The sequence below is a fragment of the Xenia sp. Carnegie-2017 genome, unplaced genomic scaffold, assembly GCF_021976095.1.
Source record: "Xenia sp. Carnegie-2017 unplaced genomic scaffold, XeniaSp_v1 HiC_scaffold_21, whole genome shotgun sequence".
In the NCBI taxonomy this organism is placed as follows: domain Eukaryota; kingdom Metazoa; phylum Cnidaria; class Anthozoa; order Malacalcyonacea; family Xeniidae; genus Xenia; species Xenia sp. Carnegie-2017.
Window position 1 is genome coordinate 5087280 of NW_025813484.1, and position 27961 is coordinate 5115240.

Sequence of the window (27961 nt, forward strand, 5' to 3'; positions counted from 1 at the left end):
TGCTAGAGGAAAAATCGAAACATCGGTTTTCAAATATCTGTATCGCATAATTGTAATTTTATAATAGAAATAAAAGAAGTTCTATCCACAAAGTTAGGAAAAAACAGATCTCGTGCTTCATGATAGTGACGTATGGCTTCATATTGAAAAATGCATCAACGAATTCCATAGCTACATCGAGAAAAAGCTCGCACCTCAGAACCGCTGTTTCCCAATCGATATTGATTATTCTCGCCGCATGGAATACTGAAATGAAATCAAAAATGTTATCGCAAAAAAAGAGTCTTACAAATTAGGTGACGAAAACCTACTCCAAATGTCGAATTTCGTTCTTATATAGAATCGACATGATGCACTTGCTTTGATCTCTACTGCTTACTCTCACTAGATACGAACCATCCTGCAAAAAGAAAACCGTTGACATTTTGAAATGTTTTGTAGCCAAAACTTACAGTTGCATGTTTCTAGGTTAGTAGAGTGCTTGGAAGGACCGTTTGTGTTGATGTTGACTGACGTTTCGACAACCTTAGCGGTAGTCATCTTCAGAGTCAACATGAGAAGGACAGTTTGTGTTGATGTTGTCTGACGTTTCGACAACCTTAGCGGTAGTCATCTTCAGAGTCAACATGAGAAGGACTTTTTGTGTTCATGTTGACTGACGTTTCGACAACCTTAGCGGTAGTCATCTTCAGAGTCAACATGAGAAGGACTTTATGTGTTGATGTTGACTGACGTTTCGACAACCTTAGCGGTAGTCATCCATTATAATCAAGTGAGAAGTAAACATCAGACTACATCATCGACACCAACAATCCTTCACGGAACTCTTCTAACCTCGACAATCTACATCTTCAAACATGTACAACGGTTCAAATCATTCACTATAAAACTTAAAGTGCTGTTTATCATTGATGATCCTCAGGATTTACGATAGTAAAAATCTGAATTCAAAACAGCCTTACATAATATACTGTTTACCTTCCGAGCACCTTTAAGCTTTTCAGCTATTTCGTTCTTCGAAATGGAACCGTGAAACCAAGGTTGATCCTCGAGTTGTTGCCGTTTTGTCTATAAAGAAAACGTCCAAAGTGACAACAAACTAAGACAATCAACATTGTTAAAGTGAAAAATCAAGTTACCTTTGAAGGAGATAAGATTACTGGAAGAGGAACTATGAGAAACACATAGGGATTATACGTAGCCCATCGATAAAATTTATTTCATATGATGCGGTTAGGTTAAAACAGATGCACTCCATCAGGGCCGTCCCTAGAACGTTAATGGGGGGGGGGAGGGTTTATTCATATATTTAGTAGAACCTGACTGATTTCTATTGAAAGAGAATTGGAATTGGCGACATATTTTTTTCATGGCCAACAAATATTAAGGATATTTAACATAGCATGAATGTTAACTAGCAGCGTAATTATCAGTCAAACTCTTCTCACACGAGTCAAACCACTTTGATAATATATAAGTTTAAACAGTCTCCGCCATCTTTAATCTCATGTCAGAATGACGTTTGACGTCCAAACAGGACATTAAGATGTTAAGATGGCAACTTTTTTGTCGACGAACATGATGAATTTAAACTCGACGATTTAGATCAACAGAAGTTCTTTTTGAGGTATATATGCTTAGAGATAGTGTACGTGAAGCTGGTGATACTAGTGAAGATGGTTCTATTGGAGAAGATGGATTTCATCGAGTTTAAAAGTCAGAACGTCTGGACCTTGTTTTCTTTTTCATTTAGGAAATCACAAATTTCATTTAGGAAATGAAAAATAGTAAAATTTCTTTACAGTATTTTGCTTACTGCTTCAATGGTAGCTACAAGGCGGACAGTACATCATACATGGCTGTTTTTACAAGTTTGTTCCGGTACAAATTTGTTTCATGCACAACAAGCTCGCTCTGTTGTCACGTCATTTATCTATAACTTACATAAATTAGCATAGCAAAAATCTTCAAAAGATGGCGGCCAATGCGATGTGATTGTTTTTTTATGGTAGCAAATATACACACGTAAAATACAGTATTCATAATTTTTTGTCATGTTAGATCTTAATGGGTAATATAATGAAATAGTTGGAAAAAATATGTTGTCCCCTTTTTCCCATAGGCCCGTTTCAAACATCGCATTTTACATGCATCAAATACATTAAAGACAAAAGAAAATAAGATAAAATTCCTCATCATCTTTTGCTTTAAATGCATTCGGCTCGTGTACGATGCGACGTTTGAAACGGACCTAAATTGCTTTCAAAAGAAATCAGCCGGCACAACTGAACACACGAATAAACCAATTGACGTTCTAGAGACAGCCCTGCACTCCATGGAGCTTGGCATGATATTGCACCAAATGGCAACACAGAAACACGATCTTTAAATACATTGTAAACAAACCTGGCTTATTTTTTGGCCGTGGTAGTGGCTCCTATGAGAATAATACATGTTACTACAAGAAACAGATGCTCCAAAAACATGCAAGTGAATAGCTAAAGCAATAAACATTGTAACAAAGTGGAAAATCAATGTACGTTACCTTAGGAGGTTTGCTGACTGGAAGAGCTATAAGAAACACATCAATAGAATTTATTTCATATAATGTATCCGGATTAAAACAGATACACTCCACCACGGCCGTCGCTAGAACGTTAATCGGCAGGGGGGGGGGTGTATTCATATATTCAGTTGTGCCAGACTGATTGGTGTAGGTAATAGAATAGTTTCGAGTGTAATTTGGAAAAAGCATGCATAAGTGAGTTTTTCAAAAGCAAACGGTGAATTATTGATTTTGCTTACAATAATTGTTTTGTTGAAATGTTTTATTTCGATTGGCTCTAGTGATTACTTTATTGTTTGACGAACCAATCGGGAGCACTTTTAAAAGAAATTTGCCCCGGTGTTTCCTTTGTTTGCACTGATATTTCCTATTTCCGCTTTAAACCAATCGGGGACGAGAAATTTTTTATGTTTATTATTACTTTGGAAAGAAAATTACTTAATTCCTTTCAAAAGAAATCAGTCGGCTACAGCTGAATACTTGAACAACCCACCCCACTACACCCGGACTAACATACTAGAGATGGCCCTGCACTACATAGAACTTGACATAATATTTGAGCCTCGTGGCAGAGCAGAAATACAATCTTCAAATTTATAGCCAAGTTCTCATTCATCGCAAAACGTCGGGGATAGAGCTTTTACGACGTCGGCGCGAGCGCTTACGACACATTAAAAATTGCGTTGCGGTTTTTTGTGACAGTCGCCGAACATCGGCGCTGCCATCGCTAAAAACAAAACAGTTTGTTTCTTACGATCATCGCCGATCAATGCCGAGTATTACTTGCTTAAAAATGTTTTAGAACAAAAATCTGTTGAGCTGGGCGACTTCGGCGACAACTTATATCATAAACAATTATGCACAGAAATTATCAACTTTATATTAAAAAAAGCAATTTTTTCTTTGGCAAAAATATCAAAGTGCGTTGACTAATATATCATCGCCGATTTATGAGAACGTTTCGCGCACCGGCCATCACCGACTATCGGCGATAAACGTCGCCGACACAAGCCACGCTTTGCGATGAATGAGAACTAGGCTTATATAGAAAACAAACCTGGCTTTTTTTTCGGCGTTGGCGGATCCTAAGAAAATAATACATATTACTACAAGAAAAAGATGTTCCAAAACATACAAGTGAATAGCCAGTGGCGGACACTAGGGAAGAAGGCGAGGGAAAAGGGCTCGAGCAGTAGACTTGTGTACTGTACACACGTACCAGCAGACGCATTAAACCATCTTGTGTGCGTAAGATTATGTGTACATGTGAATCCTTAAAATTAAATTTCTGGAGATCAAATTTTATAGTATACCTACGTACAGGCATGACCCGAGATGTACCTAGAAATCCCATGCCTTGAGGACAAGCCTCACAATATTTCATGTGAATAGCCGTCAATGTCCTTCTACGTATGTTTGGACATAATTTGATTTATTCAGCAAATACTAACCGTGTTTCTCGGTTTCGGAGGCAAAGATGGCGATCTGTGGCAAAGAAATACATATTAATCAACGTGGTAAATTTAGCGCAGCAGAGTTGAACTACATTACGCTTCACAAAAAATGAAAAGTATATTGTGAAGAGTTGATTGAGATAGACGGATACAAGGATTAAAGCGAAGTTGGGAATATTGTCATGTATAATGTCTTTAGTGTAGCTACTTGAACTGCAAGATTCATATTGCCTTGTACGTAAAATACAACTCCGATACACGGATAGTGCAGCAAACTTTTAAAACCTTTGCCTTATTGAATTACAGTTTAAGCCGACTTCAGACATTTTCATGCATTTTTCATAAATTGGTATCTTCCACAATATAACTCTCTCGTTTAATTTTGTTCCGTAAATTCAACAGTACTCTTACCTTCTACCATCACTATCATCTCTAGATAAATTCAACAATATTCTTACCTTCTACTATCATTACCATCTCTAGGTAAATTCAACAATATTCTTACCTTTACTATCATTACCATCTCTAGGTAAATTCAACAATATTCTTACCTTCTACTATCACTATCATCTCTAGGTAAATTCAACAATATTCTTACATTCTACTATCATTACCATCTCTAGGTAAATTCAACAATATTCTTACCTTCTACCATCACTACCATCTCTAGGTAAATTCAACAATATTCTTACCTTCTACTATAACTACCATCTCTAAGTAAATTCAACAATATTCTTACCTTCTACTATCATTACCATCTCTAGGTAAATTCAACAATATTCTTACCTTCTACCATCACTACAATCTCTAGGTAAATTCAACAATATTCTTACCTTCTACTATCACTACCATCTCTAAGTAAATTCAACAATATTCTTACCTTCTACTATCACTACCATCTCTAGGTAAATTCAACAATATTCTTACCTTCTACCATTGCTACCATCACTAGGTAAATCTGGTAGAGCTTGAGAATGCCTTTGGTTGTTGCTTCCCACCGAGTCAACAGGATTTAGAGCATTATGCTGTGAAACAGTTGATGGTGGTGGCGGTTGGGGTTTGATTCCTTTTTTCTTATTATCGATGAAAATGCTCGATGGATTTAACTTCTTCATCATATTAAAAATATTCTTTTTCCCACTAGTTGCTCCAGCTAAGAATAAAAATAATATTCATTCACTCGATCTCTTGAGAAACTAAAAATTAGATTAGGAGCTAGGATTTCTGCGAGGTGATAGTCGATGAAGGTGAAGCTCGAATCGACCTTCCCATCGTGCAAATGGAGAAACGTGGTTGTTTAGAGAGTGAGAGTGTCGTACATAGAGCGTCGTACAAAGTAAAGTTTATCATAAGAAACTTGGGTAAAACACTAGACGTCAGAGTCGGCAGCCATGTTTTCTCGCTACTCGCTATCCAATGAAAATTAGATATAGCTAGTAAAGTAGCCAATCAAATTAAAACATTTACAATAGAATATCATTATGATTCTAATAATACAGATTAGACATCAATATATACAAGATGAAATAAAAATAAAAAGGCCAAATAGTTCAATACCGTCTTTCTTTGGTAGTGTTTCAGGATCTTTCTTTGATGGTGTTTCAGGGACTTCATAATCTTCGGGTTCTTCAGTCTTGGCCCCTAAACGTACCGAATGCCAAAACGAAACGCTCGAAATTTTTACGTTGACTCTGTCAACCAAGAATCTATAATCACATTACCTGTTAAATTGTCCGGAACTTCGTATTCCTCTTCCTATATAGCAATTACAAGTTATTATCGGGCGTGATTGGCCAAGAGCCTACAGAAAATTGTCAATGTCTTGCCGCGTACAAAACATTAAAAATTATCTGTACGCGACATAATTTTTCTATACGTGACGACTGTAAACACAAAAAGTAGCTATTATGGCACAACCTTGCTCAAGATTCATAACTTTTATGAGGGAAAAGACGAAAGTAAACCCGGTAAGATTATTTTTCTTCGAAGCACGGAAAAGGTTACGGCTTCCGTACGAAATAGTTCTAAATGCTTCTGCAAAATGCTTCTGCATTTATAACTAAACAATTATTGTTGAATAATTCTTGATCTCGAGCTCAGCCTCCATCCAATTAATTGTTAATTAACGCACTTTATGACTAAAGTAAATGGTCTGAACCCGGGAGTATCGTTACATGTTTGTAAATGTAGATCGTCCAGGTTGGTATAGTCCTGAGGACTGTTTTTGCTGTTGTTGAATGACATTTCGACAACCTTAGCGGTAGTCATCTTCAGTCCTTCTCAGGACTATACCAACCTGGACGATCTACATTTACAAACATGCACTTTATGACTTTATAGCAAAACAAATCAAGTCCTTTTAGCATTCTTTCTGCATCGTTCATGTTGTTTTTTCATTCAAGGATATTGATTCTGAATGTTGGAAAGGAAAAACTGAGAAGATACATGATATATACATAACACGCATAGATTACGTACTTAGATACTTAAGAACTGTAACAAAACCAGTTTCAAAGGAACACATAAAATTCGGCTGATATTAGCAACAAAAATGAAATTCACGTTGTCAATTATCTGTCCCTTTTGATCGTGGGAATTTTGTGAAGACATATATTCAGCATTTTAGTCTATACAGTAAAACCAGGTTCGCATTTTGAGCGGAGAGTGTGACAAGCAACAGCTTTTTGTGGAATATGAAAAAAACTTTAGTCCATAAAATTATTGAAGACAAAGAAAATTGGTCCCGATGAAATAAAGATGCTACAACAGTCCGTCCCAGGTATGTAGAGTCCCTTCAGTTTTTTGGGAAACGTACACACCTGAGTCAAACCAGCACATTGAACTAAAATACATGGAGCCCTACCTGTAATAGAAAGTCTAATAATATTTTGAAGCCAAATCTTACACCCAGACACGCGTGTGCAGTCAATCAATTTCCACCCCTCGAGAGAACCTTGAAGCACTACAAACGCTGGTCTGGGTGTAATCTCGCGTGTGTGGGTATGAGATTTGGCTTTAATCATTTGCTTGAGGTAGCGTTCCATGTATTTTAGTTCAATGAACCAGCATCAAACGGTCACCATCGGGGATCTCCCGTATCTTTTAGAATAAAGGCCTTGTAGAAAACGAGATGGAAAATGTCAGAGCTTTCTCTTTGTTGTTGCAAACTGCTCGAACATAGAGACTTAGGAAAATTCACGAACAAAGATTCAATTTCACATTGTTTTATTTGCAGCTTTTCTTTACACGAAACAATGGAAAAAGTGAGAGCGTCCATGCACTAGAGGTAACCGTTCAATAAAAGTCCCTTGAATAGCACATATGTTAAGAAATTTTCGGGACATAGTCACATGACCTCTTAACATAGACTGACCGTTAAACGCAACTATATTATGATATCATCATAAAAGAATGAACAGTACGCGAATAAAACACTTACGCCATCATCTTCTGCCATGTTGGGTTTGTTATCTAAGAAAGGAAATAGAAAATTTTTCAGCGGGACATGTACACGCATTTCTATATAATGGCAATAACGCATTCTTCCATACAAACAAAGAATGGACCATTAACGTCTTACCGCGATGAGTTTCGGGCGGCTCGTAGTTTTCCTTCACAAAGAAGAAAACATCAAAATGAGTAAAGGAATGATAGAACTTTTGTACGATTGAGTTACATGTTAGTAGATGTACATCGTCCAGGTTGGTAGACTCCTGGGGCCGAATGCACGAATCTTAGATAGCGTTATCCAATGGATAGTAAATTTTTTAAATTTTTTAAATAGTAAAATTTAGAAGCAATGTTTTATTTCAGTGATCGTTCAGTTCAAATCTTATACTTTTCCCATTTAAGAAGTTTTTAAGCCTTCTAAAAAAATTGCTATCCAATAGATAAAGCTATCCATGCTTCGTGCAACCGACCCTGAGAAGGACTGTTTTTGTTGATGTTGACTGACGTTTTGACAACCTTAGCGGTAGTCATCTTTAGAGTCAACCTGAGAAGGACTGTTGATGTTGATGTTGATGTTGACTGACGTTTCGACAACCTTAGCGGTAGTCATTTTCAGAGACAAGTGAGGAGAAAAAGTCAAGTTTGCCGTATTTGTTGTCTGTTACTCTTAACTTGACTGTGAAAATGACTACCGCTAAGGTTGTCGAAACGTTAGTCAATATCAAGAACAGTCTTTCTTGGGACCACTACCCTGGATGATCTACACCTACAAACATGAAACAAAACTTCCGGCTTCAAACCAGTCATTTTATAGTTGATTTAATAAAAAAACTGATCGAAGTTCAACTTGCATGAGACGGGACTAAATGATACGTTGCATAAAAACATCAAGTCGTCATCAATAGTAAATCTTATATGAAGTGCTGTTACCGAAATCTACAGACCAACAAAAAATCATGATCGAAACTTCTATCGCAAAAGGGTAGACGTCATGTACAAAAGAAAAGTACTGTGGCATAAACTTATAAAAATATTCATACCTCCAATGGGATCGGTGGGACTGACCGCTTGTTTGCTGAAGAAAATAATAGTAAATTAAACATTTATAATTATGTTACGACAACGTGTATCAATAAGTACTATTGCGCTAAATATACAATAAATAACATTATAAAAAAACGTTTCAAATTTAAATGTTTCAAATTATTATTTCATAAAAAAAATAAAAGATGTTTTTGCGTTTGCACTGGCTTATACAAACGTCAGAGACGTTTGTGAGAACTCTCGAGCAGGTGCAACCTTCGAACTTTGGTCTCAAGCTTGCACTGATCCACCCTCAAGTTTTCCCAACACAGTAAACATGTTTAATTTCTTAAATAAAATAAAACGTCAACTGACAGGTGAATTGCTCTATTTTCCATCCGAATCAAGCATCATACCATACTAAAATTGAAAGCCACCATGAAAGGGTTATGGGGCCAAACCTTTCACCAGCGAACAGGCTCGATTTTCAAAAATGATTCATCGAAAACGCGCTTGCGCGATATTTTACAAATGAGAATTAAGCATAATTGACTTTAGATGCAAAGCTTATTTGATTCCCTTCAACATACACAAGTTTCATCGAGAACTAGCTACTTTCATACACATTTACACCACAAAAAGCGTCATTGTTAGGGTATCGTTTTAGTATGTAATGCAACAATTGAACTACCGACAATAAATTCCTGAAAGAGCTTTTTAAATTTTAGGGCAGCGGAACATTGATAATCGGAGGGGGGCGATATTCATATGTTGTAATCCGTAAACACAATTGATTTCAATAGAAAATAATAAAGTAAAACATGTATATATGTATAATAGCCCCCCCCCAAAAAAAAAATTATGAATGTTTCCCCACCCATGCCAATCACAGCACGCTTGTCGCCCTTGCCAATCACAGCACCGGAAATGATGCTCTTGATGCAATAGTAGCTAAATGCAAGCGACGTCTTAGCTAGTGTTTTGTGTTTTGAAATAGTTTTCACAACGTTCTCCACAGCTCACTAATAATACAGTTTTTATTCAAGTTCTTACGTCTTTCCGGAGTTTAAACGATAGAATTCGAAAGCAACTCTATATTTTTTATGAAGCAAGTTAAAACGTTAATGTTTGTTCTTACGTCTTGAAGGAGCATCAGGTGCAATATAGTCCTATAGAAAAGAGAAAAATATTCAGATCATTTTCTACTATATTTTTATACATTATTACATTAACACGTTCATAACAAGGAGGAAATAGCTAAGATAATGATTTCAGAGCCTAGAACACGGTTACACATGTAGACCTTTGGGAAAAATCATTGCATTTGTCTTGAAATATTATAACCATAAGAGCGAAAAAAATAATTCATACATATGCTAACCTCTTCTGGTTCAATTGGAGGAATCGGCTTCCGTGAAAAAGGTGAACTCTTTCGAGCTTTGAAAAAAAATGTGAACAGTTTCATTGAACAAATTTACATTTTGTAAAATTGTGAATTAATTAAGGCTGACTATATATCTTCTGATAAATGTTGACAAAATAGCTTCGACGCAAAATAAGTTTTGCTTATCTTCTCTTATCAGCAAACCAAGTTACCAAGTCCTTATATAAATATCTCCTGTCCCTCGTGAGCTTTTTTTTTAATAAGCAACCAGCTCGATCTATACTGACGATACTATATCTAACAGCTCAAAACCAGGGGGGATCAATACTCATATGACAGGAGGGGTGCAGATTTTCAAAGGAAGGCGCATCGTAATTCTACAGTTTTTATGCGAGTTCTTACGTCTTTCTGGAGCTTCAGGCGCGATATAATCCTGAAACGAAAAAATTGTTGTATGTGATAAATGAAAAGCTTATCGCAAGTACTATAACAATGAAAAACGAATGAGGTTTATAACTCAAACAACAAACTGGAAAAAACGCATTGGAATCATACTAATTACACGTAACGTACCTCTTCGGTATGAATCGGAGTCGTCACAGCTGGTGAAAGAATAAATTATTGCACGACTAAATTAGTGGTGGGTAGAGGACGAACCAGACAATCGCTGAATCTCATTGAAAAGACTTATAAAAAATGTGGCGTTGATGAAATAAACAAATCGTAACAAAAAAATAGATGACAGTAATGTGAATTTCACTTCCAGAAAATAATCACCAAAACGAAAATCGTGAATTGACGAAGTGTAAGTTACACGTCGACCATTACTAAAAATATTACGTTATATACATTTGCCATGATTGAGGTCGTTGTCGTATTAATTTGAGTGTACATAAATCAATACAAATTTCAACATAAAGCTGTTTTTTAACAACTCAAAATAAGAAAAAAACGATTTTGAGTTGCAGATCTCTTCACCAGTTCCACATATAGTACGCACGAAGTTCAATTCAAACAATTTTTTCTTTCTAAAAGCGTTTCGGAAACGGAAAATGTTTTTTTTCGATATTTCCTAGTTTACTCACACTCACAAATATAGAGGTTTTCAGTTCATTTCGTACGACAAAAGAAGTACATGTGCAAGAACCGTATTGACACAACGACATTGTTTTTCGTCCCTCCCAAAAAAAACCCCACGTGACTAATATTTTAACTGAAATAACATAAACTTTCCAACAAGCGGATCATTATAGGAAGTATATATGCATAAACACGCCATCCTCGACAGTACGTTACTATACGATAAAGGTGAAGAGGAAAACGGTCTAAAAGGTAAACTATATGAGAAGAAACCTTCGCCAGTGAAGTGAAGTGAAGTGAGTTGAAGTGAGGTGAAGTGAGTTGAAGTGAGGTGAAGTGAGTTGAAGTGAGGTGAAGTGAGGAAGTGAGTTGAAGTGAATGAAGTGAGTTGAAGTGAGTTGAAGTGAGATGAGGTGAGGTGAAGTGAGGTGAAGTGAGATGAAGAGTTGAAGTAGATGAAGTGAGTTGAAGTGAGGAAGAAGGTGAAGTGAATGAAGGATGAAAGAGTTGAAGTCAGTTGAAGTGATGAAATCAGTTGAAATCGAGATGAAGGAAGTGAATGAATGAATGGAAGGAAGGAAGGAATGAAGGGAAGGAAATGAAGGAAGGAAATGAAGGAAATCAAAAGGAAGGATCAGGAAGGAAATGAAGGAGGAAGGAAATGGAAGGAAAATGAAGGAAATGAAGGAATGAAGGAATGAAGAGAAGGAAGGAAATGAAGGAAGTGAAGTGAAGGAATGGAGGAAGGATGAAAGATGGAAGAGATGAAGTGAGGTAAGGTGGAAGTGAAATGAGGTTTTAGGTTTTATGTAGACATAAACATAAATATAGTAGTATAATGTAACATTGTTTAAAGTTCTTACGTCTTGTTGGAGCTTCGGGAGCGATGTAGTTCTAAGGTGAAAAAGAGGTGAATTTTTAAATACATAAAATTCATATTTTCCGCAAAACGAGCACGTTATCCTTTTTCGCTTCTCTTACCAATTAAATCCAAAGCAAGAATTATCGACGGTTACAAACAGAACGCCGAGCAAAATATTGTAAATTCAACAACTTAGAAAATAAAAGACAAACCTCATCCTCGTGAAGGTTAAAATTATTGCTCGGAGGCCAATTCTTTGTAGCTTGAAAAACACAAGCAATATAATTCGAAAGCAACTCTATGATTTTTATAAAGCAACTTAAAACGTCAAGGTTTGTTCTTACGTTTTGCTGGAGCATCAGGTGCAATATACTCCTATATAAAAGACAAAAATTGTACACATTATTTTCTACATTATATTTTTATACATTATTACATTCATAGCAAGGACCAAATAGATGAGATAATAATTCCAGAGCATCAAAAACATGGTTACACATGTAAACTTTGGTGACAAAATCATTGCATCTTTCTTAAAATATTATAAACACAGAAATGGAAAATTGAAACTGACCTCTTCTGGTTCAGGAATCGGCTTCCGACGAAAAGGTGAACTCTTTTGAGCTTTGAAAAAAAAATATCAACAGTTTCATGAATCAAATATTTAGCCTTTGAAAAATCATGAACAAAGGGTGACTATGTATCTTCTAATAAATGTTGACAAAATAGCTTTGACGCAAAACAAATGTTGCTCATTTTCTCTTATCGGCAAGATGAGTTATCAAAACCAAATTATCTCCAGTCTGTTATGAGCTTGCTTTTTTCGTAAGCAACCAACTCTATCTTTACTTACAATACTATAGCTAACAGCTTAAAACCAGGGACGCATCAGTGCTCATTTGGGGTGAAGATTTTCCAAGGAAGGTGCATCGTTATTCTATAGCTAAAGTTGCAAGGGCCTCGGGCTATTGTGCACACAAACATTTATACTTCAAAAAATCTTGATCGGTAAACTTACGTCGTGCTGGTGCATCAGGAGCAATGTATGACTGGAACAAAAGAAGATCGATTAAACTTCATCACAGAGGACACAAATACCATCAAAAAAATCTAAGATGGCCAAAAGATGCTCAAGACCAACCTCTTCAATTTCCACTTGCGGTGTAAAGTTTGGCAATTTTTTCTGATTTAGTTTGCTTGGAGCTATTTGAGTAGAAAGAAAAAACAACAGTACATAAAGCGATCCGGATACAGGAACGCGCGTTTGGGATGATGAAGATCAACGAGCCAAAAAAATATTCCTTGGTTCGATTGTTATTTCAGTTTCGAAAAATGCAACACAACATAATGGTGAAGCTTTTATTGCAATGCTTCGCAGACTCTAAGTTTAGCTGAATATCTCATACATTGGTGTTACCATGCGTACTTTCCCCTCTCATATGAAAAGGACATAAATTGTAAAGTAGACTTACGTCGCGGAGGCGTTGGTGGCTCGTACGTGTCCTAGAAAAAATACAAACAAGAAAAACAGGTAAGGAAAACTTAACATGGCTTACACATTTGAAGATGAAGATCGTCGAGGTTTATAGAGTCCTTAGAAGGACTGTTGGTGTTGATGTACACTGACGTTTCGACAACTCTGGCGGTAGTCATCTTCAGAGTCAAGTGATAAGCGGTGACTGTATCTAACTACTTGCAGTGAAGATAACATTAGAAAAGTTGTGAAGGTTTTTAAAATGAAATTCCACAATTTGGGGTAATCAACTTCATATGTAATCAAAATGCAGCACAGAAGCAATTTTAGAATTTTGCTTTGTTGTACTAATCTTCAAGTAATGTCTTAGGCGTAACAGATAACGACAATAAAAAACATAGCAAATCCATAGCAGAAAAACTACGACTACTCGTAAAAAACTCACAGCAAAAACTACCAAAACTGTACGTTTTGAAATTGACAACACACTTTAAACATTAATCTTGCTAAAAACTATATATTATGACGTTTTTTATGCAAAGCAGTGCCCGAATCACAGCACTGAACAAATGCTTTTGGTTCACATCTTTTCTACAATACCGCTTGAGGCGCTGCTTAAAATAGCATTCAACTTTCTGTGCAAGATGAAGTATTTTCGTGTATAGCAGAGCCCGCGAATCACAGTACTTAACATTTTATTTGCTTTGCTTTGCTTAAAGCATGGCTTAAAACAAGATTAAACTTTCAGTAGGCCAGATGAAAACACGACTGTTACACAAAATCAAACACTTGCGGTGAGTACCTGTGGAGGTGTCGGTATGATCGGTTTATCTTTCAATTTATTTTTTGCAGTTTTAGGAACCTGAAAAGATAAAAAAATCTTGAAAAATATAAAAGATCATCCGGATAGTCGAGGTAAATTTTGTTTTTTTTTGTTTCGATACAGACTTCACAGTCGTTAATTGTCGGCAAACTGTGGAGAACTGGCCACAACAGGGCGTACATTTCAGTAGCCTAAACTTGATACCATTGCAAATTACTATATGGCCAAAAAACGAAGCGGGATGATAAATGAATTATAACTCTTTTAATCCCATCATATAAGCAAGGCCAACCGTCAAAGCCATCTTTACGCTCAACCACTCGAGTACGAAGTTTCACGTCATTCGAAAGCCAAGCACATGTCCTTCTATATGATGTCTTCATAGAAGAATTCATCAAGCCGATGAATATGAGCTTTTCACAAACGAACGTACGTCGATCATTTACATGTGATAATAATGTAAACATTATTTATCGCAAATATACTTTTGTGATAAATAATGTGGTTTTTAAAAGTAAATAAAGTAATAAATAAAACGTACACCTAACGGGTATGTCAATAGGACTTACGCATTATTACAGTTAAGGAGCAGCCGAGTTATATCAAGCGTTGCAATCAACCGGAACGAAAAATTAATGAATGTCACTGTATTTGGTCTGATGAGTTTGGACCCTCCCACCTGCTTGATATAGTTTGAAAGTTCGAAATAGGGGGGGAGCGCTTGAGCTCATCCGACCGATATTGGTGAAAAAAATTGCATATCATACATGGTCAAACGGGTAAGGTATCCGTGTATCGAAAGTCGGACTCAATCATTACAATAGTTCATTAATCATATACCTTTTGCTTTGGTTGTCTTGCAGAGCGGGGTACGGGGGGATCTTGTGGGATGACTGGGGAGGCTGTTGGTTTCTTCAAAGCTGAAAATAATTGTGAGTATAATATAAGTATTAATACAGCAATGCCAAAAAATAATGAAAAACCAACAAAAGAGAAACGACTCGACTACCTCTCGGTGGTTCGGGAGCCTCGTAATTTTCCTGAACAAAAATTAGATAACTTTACAAATTTGAAGTGGAGCAAACATTAGAGACTTTTAGTTTGACGTTGACGGCATACCGAAAAGTCACGTGATCATGGCTTTGCGGTTTACGTTGCGGTTTGCGGTTCAGGTTTTAACGCCCTTCTTGCGGTAGGTGATCTACGTAAGTTTTTAGTACTTTCGACACAACCAAGTGACGTTTATGGATCAATGGTATATTTTTATTTGACCACACAACATGAAAATTCCTTTTCTATCGATAAACTTTTAAAAAAACACGAAATTTTTCCGTAAACGTCGAACTAAAACTCTATTGTCGCAGCAAGTACACGTATTTAGTCCTGCTATGTATTTGCTTGTCCAGCGCGCGCTTTTGTTTCTGTTTAAATCACTGGTTTACATCGTTACTTTTTGAGCTTGCGAACACTGAACTCAATTTCGCCACTATTGCGAACACTGAATTCAATTTCGCCACTATTGCGAACACTGAATTCAATTTCGCCACTATTGCGAACACTGAATTCAATTTCGCCACTATTGCGAACACTAAATTCAATTTCGCCACTATTGCGAACACTGAATTCAATTTCGCCACTATTGCGAACACTGAATTCAATTTCGTCAAAATTGCGCACACTGAATTCAATTTCGCCACTATTGCGCACATTGAATTCAATTTCGCCACTATTGCGAACACTGAATTCAATTTCGTCAAAATTGCGCACACTGAATTCAATTTCGCCACTATTGCGCACATTGAATTCAATTTCGCCACTATTGCGAACACTGAATTCAATTTCGCCACTATTGCAAACACTGAATTCAATTTCGTCAAAATTGCGCACACTGAATTCAATTTCGCCACTATTGCGAGCACTGAATTCAATTTCGCCAAAATTGCGCACACTGAATTCAATTTCGCCAAAATTGCGAAAACTGAATTCAATTTCGCTACTATTGCGAACACTGAATTCAATTTCGCCAAAATTGCGAACACTGAATTCAATTTCGCTACTATTGCGAACACTGAATTCAATTTCGCCACTATTGCAAACACTGAATTCAATTTCGTCAAAATTGCGCACACTGAATTCAATTTCGCCACTATTGCGAGCACTGAATTCAATTTCGCCAAAATTGCGCACACTGAATTCAATTTCGCCAAAATTGCGAACACTGAATTCAATTTCGCTACTATTGCGAACACTGAATTCAATTTCGCCAAAATTGCGCACACTGAATTCAATTTCGCCACTATTGCGCACACTGAATTCAATTTCGCCACTATTGCGAACACTGAATTCAATTTCGCCAAAATTGCGAACACTGAATTCAATTTCGCCACTATTGCGAACACTGAATTCAATTTCGCCAAAATTGCGAACACTGAATGCAATTTCGCCACTATTGCAAACACTGAATTCAATTTCGTCAAAATTGCGCACACTGAATTCAATTTCGCCACTATTGCGAGCACTGAATTCAATTTCGCCAAAATTGCGCACACTGAATTCAATTTCGCCAAAATTGCGAAAACTGAATTCAATTTCGCTACTATTGCGAACACTGAATTCAATTTCGCCAAAATTGCGAACACTGAATTCAATTTCGCCACTATTGCGAACACTGAATTCAATTTCGCCACTATTGCGCACACTGAATTCAATTTCGCCAAAATTGCGCAAACTGAATTCAATTTCGCCAAAATAGCGCAAACTGAATTTAATTTCGCCACTATTGCGAACACTGAATTCAATTTCGCCACTATTGCGAACACTGAATTCAATTTCGCCACTATTGCGCACACTGAATTCAATTTCGTCACTATTGCGAACACTGAATTCAATTTCGCCACTATTGCGAACACTGAATTCAATTTCGCCACTATTGCGAACACTGAATTCAATTTCGCCACTATTGCGAACACTGAATTCAATTTCGCCACTATTGCGCACACTGAATTCAATTTCGTCCCTATTGCGCACACTGAATTCAATTTCGTCACTATTGCGAACACTGAATTCAATTTCGCCACTATTGCGAACACTGAATTCAATTTCGCCACTATTGCGCACACTGAATTCAATTTCGCCACTATTGCGAACACTGAATTCAATTTCGCCACTATTGCGCACACTGAATTCAATTTCGCCACTATTGCGCACACTGAATTCAATTTCGCCACCACCTCGTCTAATTTATAAGAAAAGTTAATTGAAAAAAAACAAATTAATTATTGTTTGCCAAAGTCGTATGGACTACAATAACAAATTCCGCCATTTCCTCGACCCACAAAATGGCCGACGTGGTGCATTAACGCGCAATGCATCTTGGTTCACATGGATTCATTAATAAGAACGATGTCACACCTGCTGCTCCTCAAAACGTGATTTCAAGTTGCTGATTAAATTCGATTTCTCTTTCGCAGGAGGCGGCCATTGGCGTTCACTTAAAACTTTATTAACTGGATGATCAGGTTTTGGAGGCCGAGGAGGAGCTGGTAATGAGAATTTAAGAACTTTATTAATGTACGATTGCTAATGCGCATTTAATATACATGACGAGTATTTTTAAAATAGACATGTTTCGACATCTCATGATGCCATCTTCAGTATAATTGAAATAATAAATGATACAAGGTTTATATAAAAGTAACATGATACATAAATTACAACAATAAAAAGGAAATAAGATAAATTAATGGGGAGCGTCCGAGCGTATTATAAACTAAATATTGTATTGAATTTAAAAACTTGAACATTGAGGTCAGGGTTAGTTTTGTTAATGTGGAGTGCTTCTTTGATTTTGAGGTGTCGGCAGTGTCGATGATATTGAAGCAAGAGGGTGAATAGTTGGTTTTACATGAGTGAGATTTAAGAAGGTGTCGTAGATATGAGAGTTTTTGTCTGTTGTGGTATGTTCCCTAATTCCGGTGGATAAATGGCGCGAAGTTTTGCCAATGTATCGGGAATTACATCCCGCGCAGTTGAATTCATATACATAGATACATAGATAGATAATTTTATTTTAACACGCGTACCATTGTCAACATACAAGTTGATTTCCACATGGGGCGTGTGCAAAAATGAAAATTACAATAGAATAGTGAACTACTTACATTTTACGATACACAAGACACTAAAATGTACATTAAATGAAGTATAGCCAGGTTAGAAAGCTATTTACAATTAGTTGAGTACATATTTGTTTTGGGAAAGTGGGATACCACCATAGATTTAATTGAATCAGGGATTGGGTCTTTGAATGAGAAAAGGTTTTTGATTTTGAATGATGTGAAAATTAGTCGAATGTCAATATCTGTACAGAAGAGTTTCATAATGTTTGTAAGTCTGCGCTGTGTGTGTCGTGAGTAATGTCCGATGTATGGTAATTTGGAGTATAGAGTTGTTATTTTGGAATTTTCATTTGTGTTGGTCGTGATCGTCGTGTCAGGAGTTTCGGTGTCTAGTTTGAGATTGTTGCTTTGTTTGCTGTCGAGATATCGTTTTACGGTTCTGTTATGAAAGTGAAGTGGGAAAGAGTTTCGTAAAAGAGTGGATGTGATGTTTTTTATGTCTCGTTGAAAGCCATTGTTCGTATTGTTAAGTTTGTATGCTCTGCCGATTAGTGTGCGTATAAGTCCGGTTTTGTATGAAAGTGGTGTGAAACTAAAATAGTTCGTCAGAAGTCCTGTGTATGTTGGTTTGTGATATGTAGATGTTGTACAGCTGTCATGGGATTTTGTTAGTAAAATGTCAAGAAATGGCAGTTGATCTTGTTGTTCAGTTTCAAATGAAAATCTAATGTTTGCGTGCTGTGTGTTAATGTAATTATAAAACTAACCCTGACCTCAATGTTCAAATTATTAAATTCAATACAATATTTAGTTTATAATACGCTCGGACGCTCCCCCCATTAATTTATCTTATTTCCTTTTTATTGTTGTAATTTATGTATCATATTACTTTTATATAAACCTTGTATCATTTATTATTTCACTTATACTGAAGATGGCATCATGAGATGTCGAAACATGTCTATTCTAAAAAACTTGTCGTGTATATTAAATGCGCATTAGCAATAGTGCTTTTACGAAATTATGGAAATGTACGATTCCTATATTATGAAACGCAATTAGACTACTAACCTGGATCTGGAACAACGTAATCATCCAGGGGTTCTGCATCTTTAAATGAAATGAATAAAGAAATTTTGTGACACAGGGGATGGACAAAAAAGTAACCCTCCCCCCTTAAAGTTGTACGTCAATGCATGTACGCGTGACAAGATTAAAAAACTGATTTTTTTAGTATGCTGACACTCTTCAGGAACAAAAGCTTACGCAAAACATTTTCTTCATATAATAATAAAGTGATTTAGCAAACACGACGTTTTGTCTAAGACGTCGTGAAAATGGCGTGGCATGCGCCTTTTGCTTCCGGTTCAATCTACGACGGCAGTCGTGTTAACGACGACGACGTGAAAACATACAATTTGACGTGGTTTTCGACGACGGCTGAAACAAACTTAATTTCTAGTGATTTTTCATGTACGGCGCGAACAATTAGTGTAAACGACTTTTCAAAAATTCTCAAATATACGTCCAAGTACCCACCCTGGTTAAAAGTACAATTACTCGCAAAACGTTTTTATCAATAAAATGGAAAAACAGACGTAAAGATGATGTTTTTCACAGCGCTACTAACCAAATAATTTTTATAATAGATCAGTGGCAGACAATAGGTAGGGGGGGGGTGAAGACTAAATATTTTGTATATACCTAAATACCGTAACTGCCACATTAAATAATATAAACTATTTGTTATTGTTCTACTTCTTTGCTGTATACACTTTCCATCAGACGCATCAAACTTTCTTCACTTTGATGTTCTGTGTAACATAAAATTTCTGGCTATCTAAATTTTAAAAGTATTCTGGTAGGCATGCCCCCCGAACCTCCATAGAAATTTTATGCCTTGAGAACGAGCCTCCTTCTCTTCCTAAACCCCCAAAAAAGAAAAATTCATAAGGTCCCCGCCGCTACTACATATGCAACGGGTACTCGCGGTTGCGCGACGCTGCATTGGACCTCAGGGTTTAATTGGGCTGCAATTCTTCATAAAATTTCACAATATCTTATCTATAGAAATAACCGCAATAAAAAGATAAAAAAATCCGAGAATAAAACCACATACCTGTTGAAGTAGCCGCATCGAATATTTCATAATCGTCAGCTGGCTTGAATTCAAAGAGCAAAATGAATGAAAATCAAAACAGAAAGAGAAAAACAATTCTCTTTATTGTAGCAGGGAAATTAGCAATGAGAGAATGCTTTTAGACAACCTACTCTATTCATAAATTCATTTATGAAAATGAAAATTGATATCGATATTTTTGCAATAAAGCCTTTTATAGAAACAAAGAACTTTTCATTGTTCACTGCATTATCTCCAATGTTCACATTTTGACTTTAATATCAAGAAATGTGTATCAATTAGTTTGATTACCATATTTTTCTAACATTCAAGTGGTTTGAAAACACAAAAGCACTAAAACTAGGCAGCTATTGTTTCACAAGTTATTACAACTCGTAGTTGTACAATTTACTGGTCTAAAATATCAACACATTAACGTCATTACGTGAAAGTTTTGTTACAAGTAAGTTTGTTTGGTAACATGTAGCTTAAAATGTTCTGTTAGTTCTACTGCCTAGTTCACTCAAAATCAATACCGAGCTTTTTAGCTACAATTAACTCGAGAAGTTGAGGGTCTACGGTAAGTCAAACTAAATTCCCGAAGCTTAATCTTCGATATATTTATACATCAATGTACCTTAAAGCCGGTCGCTTGCAAAAAAATTATTATTTTTGTAGAAATTCAAATCGGTAATTTTTTCTTTAAGGTATTATCAATTTCAATTTGAGCAACTTTAATTTAGTTTGAATAACACTAGATTTGTCGATAACATGTATTATTTGCCAACATTTAGAACTTCACATCCCATATACCAAACTAAATAGGAATTGCACTGACAATAACGCAGTTTCCAAGTTTAATACAACTAACAACAACAACAATAGCGACAATAACTTTAAACTTACTTCATTTGTCGTGGTATCATCGGGAAAAACAATGGGTCCCCTTTCCTCGAGGTCAAATGCAGAATGGGAATGAACTAAACCAAAAAAACGATAAGACATTCCCTGTGATATTGCTAACTTATTTATGAGTTTTAGCTAAAGCTGGCAGCTTACAGAACATGTGATAATGTATGTGGGCGACCTGTGGGCATATCGTTGCATCGTTCTCATCGTGGGCTACATTTATAGAGCTTCACGCGAACAAAACAAATTGAAACGCAGGAAAAAAAGAGAGTCGAAAACGAATACAGCCATTTGCAATTGACCGTACGGCGCGCATAAAGTAAACGTTTATTATAGTTTCAAAACTTGACGTTACTAACGGCTAACTCGTTGTTGCTAAGGCATACACGTAAGCTATAAAAAATGTTGTTTTTGCTTAATAAACAACCGTGACATGTTGAAATTATGCAAGTATGGAAAGACGCTTGAAAACGTTGAACTTTATCGTTAAATATAAGACTTTAAATTGGTATTGGTGAGACACAGTGTGTCTTTGTCGTAGACTCGAAGAGCGACACTTTGTTATTAACCAATGACATCTCAGGCTTACGCCTTAGAAACAATCAGATAGCTGTATAGCAACGTCAAGTTAGCCGTTATTAACGTCAAGCTTTGAAACTATAACAAACGTTTATATGCACGCCTCGCGGTCAATTGCAAATGGCTGTATTTGAACCTTCCTTGTCCCAAAAATAGAGAAATTCAACAAACACCACGTGCAGTCTACGACGTCATGAAATGACGTAAAAGTGGAGTGTGTGGGCGCATGTACCGCTGATCTCGAAATAAGCTGACCTTAAAAATAAAAAGCCTTTCTAACATATGAATGGGGGTGAATCCTGCGTGAAAAGTGAAACTGTTGTTTTAAGGCCGATTATTCTCCATGGTACTTCATGCTATCGCCACTAAGGTTGTTTTTGACCTAATGCATTATTTTAAAGCATGAATTTGCCATTCATTTTTGCCAAAATTTTCATTGTTTTGTTTGTTTCCTCCAATACATTTTTCGATGTGTTGGTCTGGGATGTATTGCAAATATTTTTATAATGTGTGCTCTCTGTCATTAACAAGCATGGTAAAAAATAGCAAGTCAAGTCTTGAACGAAGAGAAAACGTGCTGCTTGTATAAGCCGTTAAAATAAATTGTCATGGCCTATTTCATGTTATAGTAATGTGATAGTTTGAATTTACTGGTAAGTATAGGAATGGAATGATCAAGCGTATAAAATCACAAATCATAATCCTATAGGTGAAAAATTTAAATAAATGCTTCATAATTTGAAGTTATGCAATGTTAAAGATTTATGAAAGGCTTTACTAAAAGCCTTTAGTAACAGCGGCGGAGGCTTCGAAAGTTGTTTACCGTTGATATATAGTTGCTTGATCCATTACTATTTCGAGATCAGTGCCATGAACAGATAAGGCACGTCATGACGGTCGTGTTTGATAAATTTCTCTAATGGCTCATCCCCATGTGCACTATTCGATGTATGCGTGTAGAAGTTGCTTCAAGATAGACAAATTCATCGCAGCTATCGCTTGCAAGATTCTTCAAACGGTTGTGTTCATATTAATGCATTTAGTGTCATTCACAATCAAAGTTTTCATTTTGTGATGTGAATGTCAGTGTGAATGTGAATAAAAGTTTGAATGTGAATGTGAATAAGAGTGTGAATGAGAATATGAGTGTGAATGTGTATGTGAGTGTGAATTTGAATGTGAATAAGAGTGTGAATGTGAATGTGAATATGTGTGTGAATGTGAATGTGAATATGAGTGAGAATATGAATGTGAGTGTGAATGTGAGTGTGATTGTGAATGTGAACGTGAATGTGATTCTGAATCTTAATGTGAATGTGAATGTGATTGTGAATGTGAGTGTGAATGTGAATAAGAGTGTGAATGTGTTTGTGAGTGTGAATTTGAATGTGAATAAATAAGAGTGTGAATGTCAATATGAATGTAAATGTAAATGTGAATGTGAAGGTGAGTGAGCTTTTAGAATGCACACGTAACGATTTGACATTTCATAAAGTAAAAATTTGATAAAACCTTCGCCTGATTCACCATTTGGATCATCATACAAGTCCTCTGGTTCGGCATCATCTAACAAACCAAAAACCATATTTAACATTACCTCGACTTGCTAAATTAGCAAAACATCTCAAAACAAAATTCATTATGTAGCTACCACCAAACTCTGCTAAAAATTCAAACAAAAATCTAAAACATCAAGCTTTCGTTAATCCCATCCACCGTCAACAGGATATGGGAAATCGAGGGGAACAAGACAAAATGTTCCACATCATAGTGTGAGCTGTTAAATCAGGCAAATTCATGTGAGAACAGCTAACCGGAATATTCGTAGTAACTTTGCTCCAACATGACAAAATTTGGATCACAAACAAACAAAGTTCGTTAAACATATCTTGAATTCTAGAACTATCACATGCTTAACAGGACAAGAATAAAAGAGCCCACTTTTTTTCCGGAAATAAGAAAGCATTGACACAGTCACATGTTTGTAAATGATGATCGTCCAGGTTAATAACGTCCTGAGAAGGACTGTTTTTGTTGTTGTTGACTGACGTTTCGACAACCTTAGCGGTAGTCATCTTACAAACCCAACGAACCCAACGAAACGAACAACTCAGTGACAACAGCAACGATACCTTACATCAAAGGTACGTCTGAGACTATCTCGCGTATCTTACGACCATACAACATACGTGTCGCACATAAACCAATCACAACGTTACGACAAGTACTAACGAACATAAAGGACAAAGAACAACCCAACGAACGACAAGGTGCAGTTGACAAAATAAAGTGCTCCGACTGCCACGCCTCCTATATCGGGGAAACTGGCAGGAACTTAAACATAAGACTTACTGAACACAAACGAGCTACTAAGAAACAAGACAAAGCTAATCACATTGCCGAACATCACCGAATCACAAAGCACAACATTGACTGGGACTCAGCAAAATGCATTACTTACAGTACTGACTATAGACAACGGCTTACATTAGAAAGTTGGTATACCAACTTGGAACAAACCCCCCTGAACAGATCACAGCAATTACTGGCACCTTACAAACGACTTATTCACAATACAAACAAACGATCAACTAAAAACACTACACTTCACATTAATTCACAATGACAATACACAATTGACACCCACACATTACAACTAAAAACATCACACCTAAATCACACATCACAACTAAAAATAAAATATTTCACTTCACACTAATTCACAATAACAATACACATTTCCTGTACACACAATACAATGACGTAAGAACCAGAAAACAAATACGGCTAACCTGACGTTTACTCCTCATTTGACTCTGAAGATGACTACCGCTAAGGTTGTCGAAACGTCAGTCAACAACAACAAAAACAGTCCTTCTCAGGACTTTATTAACCTGGACGATCATCATTTACAAACATGTAACGATATTCCCGGGTTCAAACGATTTACTTTATGACACAGTCAATGGAATGAAGTGAAAGCTTACTCACAATTTTCTGGCATGTCATAAATTTCGTCACCATTGTCACCATCGTCACCATCAGTGTAATTGACACCATCGCCAGAATTTACAGCATTCTAAATCGAATCATCGCTTATAATCAACAATAGCTGTCATCAAAAATCTTTTTCAGCCGACAATTTGAATAAACATGAGAAAAAACATGACCCATGTAGCTTCCTCCTCTCAAAACTCAAGTTACGTTAATAACCCCTCATTAACCGAGCGCGAGGTCTTTATGGAGACGGGGGGAAATTACCGATTTAAATCACGTACACCTTCAGAAAAATCATTTAAAAAATCAAAATATTATAGAAAAATCACGTGATTTTTTTAATCATGAGCACTTTTTCTTGGAGTGACTTGCCAACGAGTAGAACGACAGTTCACATGCAGTTGGGTAACTTTACACAACCAAGACAACTAAGTTACATTATTATTCACTATGTGAGCATTCTCGGCTGTGATTGGTCAACTACCTGCAGATAATTCTCGATATCTGTTGGTTGTGACGTCATAACCTACAGATAATAGTTTCTACAAATATGGACGCCATTAAAAGCTGGTTTTGAAAACAAATCAAACAACAGCGATGTTTGCCACAGTTTCTAAAAAGTATGTGAAAGCTTTTAAAGGAAAAGACTGCGGAAAACACTATAAAAGTGGCAAAGCTGGCTTTGAACACATTTACAACATATTTAAACAAGACGACCTTTAATAAACCGTCGGACAAAAAGAAATTGGCGAAGGTTTAAAAAATGTTTTATATTGATATGTTTTGATAATACTTCAGTGAATAATAAAACAATTATTGAATTCGTGTTTCGCATGATATCAAGAATTATTCAGACGGATGTCATTGTTATCTGCCAAAGCGAAGCTGAGATCTTGCTCTATCTCATCCAATATTTGCTTACTAACACTCGTTTTCTAAAGCTCACTCACACTCAACGTGTGGGGCTTCATACGACCCACGAAATTATTCGAAGACTGCATTTTCAAATCCACTGATTGCTTGATTTGATACATTTTATAGCTGGAAAAACGACTTTGCCCTTAATTAGAGAGCGCACGATTTTTATGTCACACTCGGCTAGTGTAACTCAGAGTGAGCATTTAGAATTCGCGTATGAGACTTCACAAAGTCTTTATTCAATAACAACCAAATCTTCGGCTTTATAATGTGGCGATTTACGTATACGTTACAAAAAGCCTAGTGTAAATTTCGGTTTAAAAGCTTTCAAACACTTGACATTTTCTGCCCCCAAAACCTTCTCTCCGATATTCTATCTTTCTCACCTCATTACCATGTAACAACCCTTTGAGATCGTGTTGGTTTGTAAATAAGCACTTAAATTGATAATGTTTTGGAAATAAAGTCGAAACATTACTTTTGAAATCTTTAGTCTACAAGAGGATACAATCGGAGTATGTTTTCTCCCATGTTTATTGATAATATGAGATACATACGGTTGCGCTACTAAGTTATACGCCTTAGTCATTTTTGGAAGTTTCGGGGAAAAGAAAAAGGAATTAATACGATTTCATAAAAACAGTCGAATTTTAAATCGAACATCATAAATTGAACATTTACGGTTCGTTTTTTATTGGTCAATTGACTTCGGCATTAAATACACAACACGGCAGCATACGAAGAAGTAGCTTTAGGCAAAAATTTCAAAATCGAAAAAATATGACTTAGACAAATAAAGTCAGGACAAACGTGATATCGATATTAATAATTTATAAGTTTATCAAATCAAATAATGCTACGACCAACAAATCACAGATACGATTGGTTTAAAAGTTTATCGAGTCAAATGATGCTACGACTAACAAATCACAGATATGATTGGTTTAAAAGTTTATCGAATCAAATGATGCTAAAACTTACATGGTCCGTCATCATACCACGCATCAGATTTTGGCGAATCGTTTCCCTTCTTTCCAACGAAAGCTAACACAATTAAACGTTTTTGAAACTGTGAAATGATTTTACACTTAGACATGATTCTCGAAATATTTGGATTTGTTTCGAGAATAAAAATTCATCGTAAGCTATACAATCAATAAATTTATTGTCCATTGTTTCTGACATTTGTATAATGGAGCATGAAAGATGTTATGTTAATATGGTCAGTCAAATTTACCTGTGGTTCATCTTCATCTGGAAGATCGTAGTCATCATCAAATGAATCATCCTAGAGAATACAATAAATGTTTTATGATCAAACATATTAAATCAATACGAGATTCGGGAAATGAAATTTTTTCAGGTATCCCCATTGGGGTGTTAGATTTTGTCATCCATTGCTATCATACTGTATACTATCCCTAATATTCACACACAACTAGTAGGCTTTTCTTATTCCAAGGTAGTGCTGTGCACTGGAGTACCGGAGGCAGGCCGGAGTTAGGCCGGAGCTCAGGATATTTTTGCCTGCCGGAGCAGTTGTTTGTGCTGCAAAATACTGTCAAACTTTGGTAAACGTGTCTGATCAAAACATTTTTGTATCAACGAACCATAACTATCGGCTAAAATTGAAAAACTTGCATGAAAATAAAACATTTTATGCATGACACAAAACGACGCTTGATTGCGTTGCGCTAGATGAAAAACCGGAGTTTGCACAGCCCTAATAGCCGGAGCTGGAGTTTGAAGCGATTTTATGATTAATGTACATAGAAGTTCCTTTCAGAATCTTAAAAAGCATTTCTATTCCGAAAGCAGCAATTTATTGACAATTGAAATGTAATTATGTGTGAGATACCCCATCGAGATGCAAGAAAAATGAACTTGGTATCAAAAACAAAATTTCACTATCCTGTGCATATCATGAATGAATCTGCAATTATAACATCATGTTTAATCCTTTGCTGCATAAATTGTTTTGTGGATCGAATTTCATCTTGTTTCATTACTGTTGCTCGGAAGCAAAAGCATGAAAGAAAGGGTTATAGACATAGAACTGACATGCAGCCGCATCCATGGTCAGGTCACGTTGATTGCAACCCCTCGCCGTCCAAATTCCTTGGTTAAAACTCCTGGTATGCGGTCTGCATTGAAGGGATGAGTTTGATCAACTTTTTGGTGGACGGCCATTGCAAACATGATATT

The 27961-nt window shown here is 36.3% G+C and overlaps 1 protein-coding gene across 3 annotated transcripts in view; it reads right to left on the minus strand.

Annotated features, from left to right (window-relative positions):
- The window catches only part of LOC124443739 (lymphocyte cytosolic protein 2-like), a 32501-nt gene that overhangs the window by 970 nt on the left and 3570 nt on the right, over window positions 1-27961 (minus strand). The window contains exons 7-42 of one of the 3 annotated variants that reach the window (XM_046994254.1): window positions 26994-27044; window positions 26738-26800; window positions 24833-24920; window positions 23354-23407; window positions 21260-21333; window positions 20354-20396; window positions 19306-19344; window positions 17528-17655; window positions 15126-15156; window positions 14957-15036; window positions 14096-14155; window positions 13292-13322; window positions 12961-13022; window positions 12838-12868; window positions 12394-12443; window positions 12164-12194; window positions 12032-12081; window positions 11821-11851; window positions 10451-10479; window positions 10280-10310; window positions 9875-9930; window positions 9632-9662; window positions 8511-8545; window positions 7601-7631; window positions 7460-7491; window positions 5742-5775; window positions 5578-5661; window positions 4948-5173; window positions 4018-4051; window positions 3624-3651; window positions 2546-2571; window positions 2407-2437; window positions 1140-1171; window positions 979-1068; window positions 312-400; window positions 195-246 (exon numbers count right to left, since the gene is read on the minus strand). In XM_046994254.1, the coding sequence (XP_046850210.1) occupies window positions 195-246; window positions 312-400; window positions 979-1068; window positions 1140-1171; window positions 2407-2437; window positions 2546-2571; window positions 3624-3651; window positions 4018-4051; window positions 4948-5173; window positions 5578-5661; window positions 5742-5775; window positions 7460-7491; window positions 7601-7631; window positions 8511-8545; window positions 9632-9662; window positions 9875-9930; window positions 10280-10310; window positions 10451-10479; window positions 11821-11851; window positions 12032-12081; window positions 12164-12194; window positions 12394-12443; window positions 12838-12868; window positions 12961-13022; window positions 13292-13322; window positions 14096-14155; window positions 14957-15036; window positions 15126-15156; window positions 17528-17655; window positions 19306-19344; window positions 20354-20396; window positions 21260-21333; window positions 23354-23407; window positions 24833-24920; window positions 26738-26800; window positions 26994-27044 (1968 nt within the window). Of the gene's footprint in view, window positions 1-194; window positions 247-311; window positions 401-978; window positions 1069-1139; window positions 1172-2406; window positions 2438-2545; window positions 2572-3623; window positions 3652-4017; window positions 4052-4947; window positions 5174-5577; window positions 5662-5741; window positions 5776-7459; window positions 7492-7600; window positions 7632-8510; window positions 8546-9631; window positions 9663-9874; window positions 9931-10279; window positions 10311-10450; window positions 10480-11820; window positions 11852-12031; window positions 12082-12163; window positions 12195-12393; window positions 12444-12837; window positions 12869-12960; window positions 13023-13291; window positions 13323-14095; window positions 14156-14956; window positions 15037-15125; window positions 15157-17527; window positions 17656-19305; window positions 19345-20353; window positions 20397-21255; window positions 21334-23353; window positions 23408-24832; window positions 24921-26737; window positions 26801-26993; window positions 27045-27961 lie in introns of all 3 variants that reach the window. The other 2 variants (XM_046994253.1, XM_046994255.1) reach the window with 2 other exon arrangements.